The 11,928-nt window shown below is 43.2% G+C and overlaps 1 protein-coding gene across 1 annotated transcript; it reads right to left on the bottom strand.

Moving 5' to 3' along the window:
• Window positions 1–3,581: 3,581 nt before the first annotated feature.
• On the bottom strand, window positions 3,582–7,024 carry admp (anti-dorsalizing morphogenic protein). Its single transcript, XM_088907326.1, has 5 exons — window positions 6,727–7,024; window positions 6,058–6,194; window positions 5,029–5,151; window positions 4,239–4,434; window positions 3,582–3,991 (listed from the first exon to the last, which is right to left on the bottom strand). Exons 1-5 carry the CDS (start codon window positions 7,022–7,024, stop codon window positions 3,582–3,584), a joined length of 1,164 nt encoding a protein of 387 aa, XP_088763452.1.
• Window positions 7,025–11,928: the final 4,904 nt, after the last annotated feature.

Raw genomic sequence — 11,928 nt, 5'->3', positions numbered from 1 at the left:
TGACTGAGTATAAAAAAGCTTTATACTTTGTTTTTTTTCCAAGAAACATTAAAACTAACAAAAGACAATGCTAGTTTTTTTTAAGTTTGCTTAAACTTAATCTGTCGTTAAACGTTGTTCCAATTCAAAAAGACCCATTTTCTCACTACAGATCAATTATATGCAATTTTGTAGCGTTATTGTTTTTGTATTGTATTGTATACAAATGTATTTGTAGTTTTCGTATCGATTTTCTTATCCAATTTAAACCAGTTTGGCCGTAAACGCAACACCGCGATACGGTACACCAGCCCCTCAACGCTAGATCACTAATACCACTGTCAAACAACCCATTAATTAAAACAAGTAAAATAACAATCAAAACGAATCTAAAAGCCTGACGTCACATTGACATTTATCAGATATATTATGGTCTTACATTGAATAAATCAATCCCCAGAATGTGCTGTTGCAAATGTTCTGTTCGCTAGTTTTTGCTTCGCCTTTTTTTAAAGTCAACTTTGTTTCAATTATTGAAATCTGCATTTTTTTTATCAGGTAGAATAAATACGAAACAACGTCAAACTCACATGGTATCTGAATCAAGACGCAGTTTACGAACAGGCAGAGCAAGAACATGGTCATTGTAGGTTTTCTGAAACAAAAAAACTTAAACGTCTTCTGCTTTAACAGGTTAGGCACTCGAGTCAGAAAGCAAAGCGGCAGAGGCCACTGAGAACGATTTATTCATTGAGGTCCAACGGAAATAATTTGCATTTTGAGCTTCAGTTAACCGTATTTGGGTCCTTTCACAGAGCTCTAACTGAATTATTCAAATATCTCTAAGTAATACTTAACACAAAAAATTGGACCGAGCACCGAACAACTCTGGTGGGAGAGATAATTTAGACATACAAAGTAGCAAATATTAAAAACATAATACATTTGAACGCGTACTGTGTGTTATAAGTCTAATTAAAATTGAGAACAGCGAAAACCTCCTTTTTATCGCTTAATTTAACTTAAATACATACATACTTACAAATTAAATACAGATATTTGTACAATTAAGTGCCACACTTATTTAAATCCTCCCCGGGTCTAGACTCTATTCTTTGCAACAGTAACTCTTAGTAAAATGACTATTTAATATGTTTACACGTGGGGCCATTCTTGCAAATATCATAATCATCCACAGTCCACAAATTCTAACAATATTGTAATAAAGCTGAAAAATTGCTTCAATAAAGCTAAAATTAGTCCTAAAAGTGAAACACATCTTTGAAATCTTTACACCCAAACTTGTTTTTCTTCAACTCTCCGAGCCAGTGTTTCGTATTGCCATACACTGTCCGCTAGAGATGATTTTCCTAGTACCAAAATACATTTTGAGCTCTACTAGAACAAGCAGAAGCAAGCTGTCTGACTGTCAGAAGGGTTGGGTGATTACAGGGTTCCCTAAACCACAGCTATTCAACGGTAGGGATGGAGTAGGGATCAATGCAAGTCGATCAGAGTTATTGCTGTGAGCAGTGAGAGAGATACAGCAGGCAGGGGCTGACCAAAACTAGCCGGGCATGTTTCGTCAGTGCACTGAGGGATCCTGGGATAGCCGAGCGCCCTGCAGACGGGTGCTGCACAGGTGCGGGAGAGGGTCCTGCAGCTGCAGCCCCTGTGGAGGGGGGGGGGATCTCCCCTCTCGCCCCTGGGGACTGCACCCGGTGAAGCGCAGAGCCATTATTAATCGTTCCTGAGACCCACCTCATGAAACGTGCAAAGAAGATGGGCAGCCAGTCATGCTGGAATGATAAAAATAACGAGGAGCAGATGGCGAGAGTGGGGGGGGGGGGGGGGGGGTGAGAGGGGAGGTGTCTCAGAACCGAAAGTGAGAGATCGGGTTCAGCTTTCGATGCTCTCAAGAGAGAACCCCGGCCTCCCTCTGTGAGCGAGAGGACAAGAGGAGGCTGTGAGCCGAGGACCGGTGGTTCCTGGGGCTGCCAGGTCTTAGAAGAAAAGAAAAAGCTGTCTGAAGACCAAAACAAACCCAAATCCTTTAAGAGGGAGGAGAATAGGGGCGTTGATACCAATCCCATTGGTTTTTACAAGGACTCCATTAGTTTTGCGACGCAGAAGAATAATTATGCATTTAAAAATGCTAACGTAATACATTTGTGAAGATATATGGAGGTTAATTTCATGCTGAAAGGCCTTTTTAGCTTGGAGTTAACCTTCAGTTGCACACTGATGCAGCTCCCCACTCAGACCTCCAGCAACAGTAGGAAAGAAGGACCAAGCACATCAGTTTGATTTACTTTAATAGGACATTCCTTTCCTCTTTCATATGCAGGTGTTATATTTACAAATATACACATTTACAGGTTTTTACAGGATTTTTAAGAATTACTCATATATTAAATATTTATAGCTATTTACACATCTTACATCCCCCCAGGGAACAAGCACTTGTGTCCCTTAATCTATTTTAGCCCCATTTTAGCACAGCAAGTGAGAGGGAACCAAAATGCAGGATTCATAAAGTCCAGATGGATAATCTCATGCATTTCAATCTAGTGTATTCCTTCCATTGATGGCCAGATTTGTTTATAGAATAATGGTCATCTAATACCCCTGCCTGCACATTATAAGTGAGTATTTCTAACACCTACAATCCACATTCTTGGTGTTTGTGGAACAGACAATACACGTGACACATACAATATATAAAAGCCATGCTTGGGGTAAAACTTTGTATCAGCTAGGTTCAGCTATGTTCAGCATGCTATGACAGCATGCAATGCTCTTTAAACATAGAGAAGAGATCTATGGCACTTGATGGCACAAGTACCAATGCTGACAGAAGTGTAATAAAGTCTTTCTGAAATGCGTAACTGATAAAGAACTGCTAAGCTAGTTTTTGGTGCAGTAGCAGTGAAATTAATATGTAGCATGGATGAATTTCTATATGAGACAATACCGTCCAAGCAGCTATTTTCTAAGCACTTAATACAATTCAGGGTTGCGGGAGAGCTGGAGATTATCCCAGCAAGTGTAACAAATACGCCCCTGCGTATAACAGGGATCTCAGCCACCCAGGCTGAGGGAGGTCTCCTTTAGCTCAGCCGGCAAGTTCCCCGTTGCGTGACGCCGGAGACCCGGGTTCAAGCCCAGGCAGTGAGGGACGAACTGGCAGGGCAGGAGGGGCAAGGGCGGAAACCCAAAGATCCGTTAAACCAGCAACAGATGCAGGGCAGGATACACCCTTGGCAGGACGCCTGTCCATTGCACAGCAGACACACAGACACACACTGACAGCAGGGCCAATTTTCCCATAACCCAATTAACTGACCAGTATGTCGTTGGACTGGAAATCATAGCACCCAGGGGAAGCCCACACGAACACAGGAGAACACTGCACTGCACGGCAGCAACGCTCACCATAGGGCCACTGTGCCAACCCAGAGCACAGTCAGTCAGGTTCTCTCCCTACATGCCAGTAAGAAATGCCATCGTGCCTCAGGCTGTAGGTGGAGTTCATCATTGCCTTCCTCGTGGGGTCAGGCTTTCCGATGTTTGTCAGTTCCAGTGGGTACCCCACACCTCATCTAATGACACCCACAGCTCCCAGCAACCATGTTGTCGTACTGCTTGAGCACCACATTCTCGTCGTCGTCGAAGTACAGCAAGTTGATGGAGAAGAGCTTGTCGGGCACGCAGCAGGGAGTGTTGACCCCCTTGGTGAGCTTGAGGGCGTTGATGATGGACTGCACAGTGGCGTGGTTGGTGGGGCGCATGTTCTGGCCCAGCGGGAAGGGGCAGGACCCTTTGCAGTGGTAGGCGTTGTAGCCCCGGGGGGAGACAATCCAGTTGGACCAGCCGATCTCCTCAAAGTCCACGTACAGAGGCTGGCGCTTGCAGGCCAGGCTGTCTTCATCGCCCAGGGAGCGGGCGCTGCGGGCACCGGCGGGACTCTGTACATGGGGCACGCTGGGGAGAGCCGAGTCCTTATCGAGATCTGGAAGGAAAGGAAGTGTTGGTGAGGAGGAAGCAGAAGGATGTAGCTCGCATTTCATTTTAAAGATCAGCTTTTAAACCGGGCATTACACTATGAGAGCTACCAATGAAAAAACAAAAGATGCATTAATCCAAGAATGAACAATTGGTCAAATATGGTTCTTAAAGTCTTGATGCAAGTAAATCTAACTATGTAGGGAGAGAGGAGCCCCAGTGTTTTGCTCCTGCAGATGTTGCAGAATAGGCACCTTGCAGAGTGTGCTCCAGGGATGCCTCCCGCTTGCCGTCGTCGGTGAACAGGACCAGCATGGGCTGCTTGCTCTGGTGGTGGCTCCGGCCCGAGGCGAAGCGCACCAGCTTCGCGTCCATCTGGCTGCCCCCCAGAGTTCGGACCACCACCATCAACTCCAGGTTACTGCCTTCTTCGGCCATCCAGGACCGAACCTGCAGTGGCAAGGAGCAGAGACAGAATTAGACATGGAGCTGAATTGTGTCCCCATATGGCAAGACCCCTACAGCCCTGCATCAGACCCCCTTCATGGTTATTTCCTACAGGCACGACAGGATATATGTATATATATAGGATGTATCGCCATTCCTATAGCTGCAAACAGCTTAGCCACCATAGATCTTTGAAGCTTACAGTGGTCCAAGGCATAGCAAGATACACACACAGTGAAATCCACCAAGAAGTAATTATCAATCCTAATTATAGTGGGTGGGGATAGTTGACACATTTGTAGCCACAAACATGCTCCCATGACTTTGTAGTCATATCATACTTCTGTCAGCTGAGTTTCTACAGAATCAGGGCAATGCAGCAGTTCTGTGCTGTTATCGATGTGCATTCAGTTCAGAATTTGTATAAAACATCTCTTTGGGCCTTTAAAACTTATCTCTGTTTTACAACACTGGTAAAGTGGCCTTGTGTGTGTCTATAATTCCTGACGGTGATTTTGACTGATTAAAGGCTCTGTCTGACCGCTGTCCAGCAATGCTTGCATTCTGCAGATGGGATCTGAACCAATGCACACTTACTGCATGTGTGATGGAGAAGACCTCCCAGCCAGTGGTGTGGACAGGAAGCAGTCTTGAAGACAGCAGCTTCCTGCTCTGGGAAATGTTCAATTTGCTGTTATCCAGGAGCTGGTAGACACTCACCTGGGAAACAAAAGGTCACATGGCCTCATTAGCACTGCACACACAATCAACCTTCCTCCTCAGCGCAAAGTGTTTCTCCAAGATGCAAATCACTTGCTCTTTCCTTTCCGTTTATCTCTCCCTGCATAAATTCAGGCGTAAATAAATGGACATTTGCTATAATCCCACGGTTTACTTGTTTATGTTGAAAGTGATGATTTCTGAGCTGTCTCGACGTCCTTTTGTAATTGCAATCATTTTTAAAAACGGTTCGCGGTTAAATTTAACATATTTTAAATTTAATGCAATCGTTTTGAACTCTTCTATCCTGACCCGCCGGAAGCGATGTCATTAAAAAAAAACATTTCTGTGCTGCGATTCCCTTTAGATACTGTAAATCGCTTTCCGCAACGTGTCAATAATGCCCTTGCCAGAGCCGCAAAAACAAGTTGGTAAATAAAAGTATATTGTCATCTATTCTTTATCTATTATTTCTTATCTAACAAACTAAGGGATAATGCATTGTTGCACGACAACACTGATACTTTGCAATCTTATGAAAGATACATTAACTCTTCGAACAATTTTCCTTCGGCACTTTACCAGTACATAATTAACATCACTAATTTAACATCTGGAAAGAAACGGCGACAGTTAGTACTGTAGTGTAAAACGGTTTAAGAAATTCTTCGATGTATACCCTCCCGTGGACCAAACGGGACATCTTAATTAATATTATTAATTGCATGCCCTGTGACCCGCGCGCCGTACACTAGAAACCGCGTCGAACAGACAAATGACACACCTGGATTAGATCAGAGACCCGGTATATTATAAAACTGCAACCAACGTCAGCCCAGCCACCCCACGGGGCTAGGCGCTGTACGCGGTCCGTGCTTTGATATGAGGATAAAAAGCAAACTGTACCTGACAGAAGTGGTGTTTGCTGAATAAGACGGAAGACTGTGGTCGGAGTTTGAAGAGGTGAAGTTCCGCCGTCAGGACTTTCTCTGTCTTCGCGACCGTAGACAAGCTGAACATAAACTGGATTTTTTCGCTGTGAACTACATTGGGTGGGAGGGGAAAAGAGAATGTGTACTGTTAGTATACAATTGCATGTGTTAAAAAAAACACTTGGAAACACTCTTACATGAAGTGTTATTGCGCATTTCACCTTTAGCCGCCTATCTGAATGACTACGGAATAGTCTGTTGTGTCTCTATGAATGTTACTTCTTCGGCCGACGATTTAGTCCCAAGCAAAGTAGAATAGGTACCCCTCTCTGCAGATGCGCAATTTGTACTGAAGCAATGTACCTCACACAAGTGTATTACAGCAGTACTCCACTTGGGACTTTAACCAACAACTGTTCAATTGCGAGTTTAAAACCCCTTAACTGCTTCTCTCTTGCTGCCTGGGGGACTAGGTTGTCGTTGGCTGTCGATTACTGTATTGGTCTCAACGGCTGTAACCGGTTACATGCAAAATGACAGTTGCAGCTAATTAGACGGCACCATTAGATTTTGCTTTGCCGTAGGTTTTGAGGTACGTTGCATCTTACATAGAGGGATTTAACAAAGAACGGCGCGCTCTTACGTTTGTCAAAGAAGCTGCGGACCGTGTTTCCTTCGAGCAAGTCGGGGTATTTCGTTACACCGTCCGCGTCCGCGACGGTGTTGTAGAGGTCCAGCATGTACTGGGGGGGCTGCTTGTGAAGGCCTCGGGCGTGCGGCGCGTCTCCCATTCCAAAAACCTCCAAGAGCCTCTTCAGCGCCTCCGAGCGCACCTCCTCCGAGTCGTTCTCCTCAGCAAATCCGTTGTCCAAGTAACCGAGGGTGGGCCTGCCCCAGCACCCGCTCGCCAAAGCGCACAGGACGAGGACCGAGGAGATCATCTTCGTGTTTTCCGTGGGCACGGCGCTCCTGCTCGGCGGTATTCGCAAGAAGCCTTCAGAAACGTTTCTCCAGAAGCTGTCCCGAGCTAGGAGTGGTTGAAGACCTCCTGTGCCACACTGTTTTATATCAAGTGGCGGAGCTCTGCCTGGGTGCCCCTAAGCCCTGGGACAACAGCTGTAAAAGATGGCATTAAGTCGCAAATGTAAATCAACTATCAGCAAATGTAAAGAAAAGCTAACGGCGGTGTTAACAAGGTGCGAAACCCGCTCCAACGGCCAATAAGCAATTTGGGGTATCCTGTACATCAAGGCGGGGTAAATTACTTCAATACCTCCTGACTTTCTTATAATACACTAAAAAATAAAGAAAAAAATAACCAAGCGGTACGGATACACGCTGAAATTTGGGTTAAGAGGCGAAATAAATTTCCTCATGTGCAAAACGTTTTTGTTGGAAACTCTGCGTGGGAAGTTTGCTCTCCCTGGGTGGCTAACTTCCTTTAAATGAATCCATTAACTGGACAAACAGCAGGGTAATGTCTTACAGGAACGCCAATTACCTCGATAAACAAATAATGGGCCTTCGTTTTAAGGATGTACATAATGTATTAATAAAAATCACCAGCTACTTTGCTCACCTGGTTAAACACGGCTTAAGCGCAGCGACAGCGGTTAATGTAACCTTATTTTATAAACCCAAGCATTTCAATGCATTTAACGGCTACAAGTTTAGGAAATTGGGCTGTCCCTAAGAATGATATTTGGTACTGAGTCCATTTTATGTTTGTCCTTTGCTATTTTTTTTAATTTAAAAATAGTCTACCACCCGTTTTGATAAGAACAAATTAAGAATAATACACCTTATAATTGTACGGACACCTACATGTTTTTTTTTTAAAGCCGATCGATAAATCTCTTGTCTAATCCTATTATAAACCCACTCTGTTCAGTTGCCAGCAGAAACGCTCCCGATGATCTGTAAAACCTGGAAACTCGAAACGCAAATTACTCGAATAAATGTCTAGTCGCAACACCGAGAGCTGCCAGTCTACGGTAAAACTCTTTAATCCGTATATAAGGAAAACGATACCTGAGATTACAAATGTGTGCTACAGTGTATTATGTACTCAAAGTGATTTGAAACGGGAAAATTTGTAGTCTACGATTTCGGGTTCTGAGGTCTCACGTGTGAACAGACAAAAATGGCCGTACATTACATATTGAAGTGTTGAAGACACCCGTGAGCAAGTTTACACTCAGGTGAACGGGGCAGTGAGAGAAGCTACCAGCATGTTGTTTTGACAATAATGTCATTTTAGGTTCTTCTCCTATTAACTTTGTTACATGTGTTAAAGACAAGGAATTTCCTTATGCGTTATGATTTATTACTGATTAGACTGATTGCCTTAAATATAGTGCAGTACAGTTGTGCTTAAAGTAACACCTACCTCTGTTTTAAGACAAGTGTAACAATTTAGAGATGTGGTTTCAGTTTTAGATGTTTAATTATTACTATTACTATAAGAAATCATGCTATTATTGAGAAAATGTTAAATATGGTTATAGACTATTTTTCTATATTTAACTCCAAACAGGTCAAACCACAATTGTTGTAGAACAAATCCGTTTTAGTTGTAATGAGTTGATGTGAAATACATTTTGTGTGTACAATTTAAAGTAATATAGAGTAATATTATATACAGAACAGGAATAAGTGGTCATTATAAGGATGTAAAACAGCACCAAGAGAGGTATCGGTCAGAATCAACAGGTAGTTTGGTGAATATGAATTGGATGTGGCAGCAAATAAAAATGTTTTATTTATTGGTGGCATACAATATTATCAAATCAGAATCAGTACTGATGTATGTTGATGATGCAGTTCAGAATCCCAATAATTCTTTGTCATCAATCCACTTTTCACTCTATTTAGATCATTGTAATTTGGGTATTGTGAAGCGTTAATTTAAGCACCCAATCACATGCTAAAGGAACATACAGCTCTTGAAACGTGCAGAAAACTGCCTTAAAACTGTTTACATTCAGCACCATTGGCACTGATAAGAAAATGGTGTTGAACAAGCATACACACACACACAATACACACACTGCGTGATTCTCTTGTACCTGTGGTAGACACTCCTTTTTACACTGCATTTTAGGGACAATTAAAACCTTCCAGCATGGCGATACTGTTCCTAAACATCCACTTACAGAGCTAAGCAGACAGTTCTCCCACTCTCCCCTTTTATTTGCATTTCTGTTTTCTAAATTACAACATACTTATATTTGCTCCTTGAATCCCTCTACATCAAATTAGTGTTCATCTCTGGTTTTGTCCCTGCCTTTGCTGTCATGTAAAATTAAGGGCTTTACAGTCCAGAATCCCCAGCTGCAAGGAAGAAGCAATCCATCTACACAAAGTCAACAGGAGCGCAATCTAACGCATGTTAGGAAATTTCCACACCCATTGTGGTCATTGTTTATTCTGAGGTGACCACTGGATGTGACATTGTTAAACCCCAACGCAGGAACCCTAACAAAGGGCCTGCCCCCTTACTGGACTGAGCAGTGACAACAGCTGCCGTCCTCGCCAAACTCTTCCCAATCTCATCAAATCCTTTGTTCCCTTCCGAGAGTCCAAGATGCACATTTCACTGATGCGATTTTTAATGCTTGCTTACTTCCTTTATTGTCCCAGGTGGGCAGTTTGCTCAGCAGGAGGGTAAAAGACATGACACAGTACACAACACATTTAACACAACAAGAACCCCATACAAATAAAAGACATAACTCTAGGATGAAAAAACAAATATAAAGTAAAGTAAAATCTAAAATTGCCTACATTAAGCAGGTTAATTGCTGTGGGGATAAAGGATAAATTAGTTCTATTGAACATGCACAGTTTAAATGGGCATCATCCAGGTGGGGCTGCAGACTGGTGGTGGTGGTGGAGGGGATCCCCATTACCTGTAAAGAGCTTTGAGCGGAGTGTCCAGAAAAGCGCTATATAAGTGTAAGCAATTATTATTACTAAATCAATGTCCTGAAGGAAGGAGCTCAACTTCACTTAACAGGTGGAAGAGATTTTGTCCACAGTTCCCATTTCAAACACCTTATAAAGTCCTGGGACCTCGAGATTAAAAAGATCTGTGAGATTGTGCCAGATGAACCAGACTGGCTCCCAAAGCCCATGTTGGGAAGCTTCTTTGTCAATGATTATAGTGGCCTATATAATCTATGATTATGGTTTCCTGCACTATTTGTCTAATGTAGATATGGGACAGTGCACTGAGAATTTTGCTGGCTGCCTTCGCTGTCCTGCTCAGTGTTTTTATTCTGTACCTATTAAGGTTAATGCTGCCCTTGTCAGTCTGATAGGAAGTGAGACTGGCAGTCTTCCTCCGCAGTGCGTGTCGTTCGTACACTGCCTCTGTGGAGAAACTAAGACACCCTTGGGGATGAATTTGTCTATGGGCCAAGTGAGGAAATTGACCATTTTTAATCATCGGCTAAATCTATCAGTTGCAAAATTACTTGAACACCCACTGGAGAGTACAACTACTCGGCATATTCACTTCAAGGCCTTTTTATTGAGTGAAACAGTTAGAATGTATTGTGAGGACATTAATCCCCCAGCATGATCCACCATACTGTACATGCGCGTTGAAAAGTTTGTCTTCCGGATAGATTTTATTAATAAAATTATTTATACATATCTTACATATTATACAACAACATTCTTATTTCTAGAACACAGCGAGACCAAGAAATAATGTGGCATTTTTACATAGCTATCTCTCACTAGACAGATGTTAAGATCTCCCTGGACAACAGTTACAGCTTTCAATCACAATGTCCTGAATTAATATGCAAGAACGGATCACACGTTTCTTCCCCTCACAGTTGAACTTTTCCCAACATACATTTGTTGTAATCCGAATGGTGATATAATCCATAAACTCCACGGTGTTTTGTTGTGAGCTTTATTGAAAATCTGGCAGTGATCTGAAAATGTTGTTTTAATTGTCAAAATTACTAAAAATATATGTACTGACTTCTTATTTGCCCCCTAGTCGGACAGCATTAAATAACGCGATTCGTAAATTAAAAGTCGCACGGAACCGGGAAGATAACAGTGCCATCTTGTGGTGACGTAAAAAATCGTTTTCAGGCGCCTGGCAAGTACTCCCGTCTTGATGCAGAGGAAGCGATATTCCAGGCAGCGGTGTGAAGAACGAAGAGAGTGTTTCACAAGACCACATTTCCTAGCTGTTGCAGTTCGCCTGGGAGTCTGCCCTGTGCTAATTTGTTAGCACAGGATGGAGTCCCCTACACCATAACCAACATGTTTATATTGCTGTAAATAACTGCCAAAGTTGTGAAAAAATAGACAAGCACTGGCCATTCGTCTGAACTGCCCTCTTGAATATTTCCAACTGTACCCCTGAATGGTTACAGAGCTCTTTTATAAACAAGTCTGGTGGCATGTAGATGTCTGAGTCTTTTTCACTCCTGTCCATAAAGGACCCCTTCAAATGGCCACAATGTCACTATCACAAGCACGGCTGGGAAATGTGTAGTTGGGGAAACTGGATGTGGACTGAATCACATGGTCAGGCCAGACAAGGAACTCTGTAGCTGCAATGCTCTTTACTGTGAGGGACTGGTGGTGCGTGTGGTGCTCAGACTTCCTGAAGGAGATTCTGTCCGCAGTTCTGATGATGTGCCTCTGCCCCGTTTCAAACACCTTATAATGTCCCGGGACCTCCACATTAAAAAAGGTCTGCAAGATTGTGCCAGACAAACCAGACCGGCCCCCAGACCCCATGGTGGGAAGCTTCTTCGTCTTTTCCGGAGCCTGGGAACCGGCCCGGCACAGCATTCCAGAGGGGGGCCGGGAC

Source organism: Atractosteus spatula, chromosome 28, assembly GCF_055471065.1.
Source record: "Atractosteus spatula isolate fAtrSpa1 chromosome 28, fAtrSpa1.hap1, whole genome shotgun sequence".
Classification (NCBI taxonomy): Eukaryota; Metazoa; Chordata; class Actinopteri; order Semionotiformes; family Lepisosteidae; genus Atractosteus; species Atractosteus spatula.
This window is presented reverse-complemented; position numbering and strand designations above follow the sequence as displayed.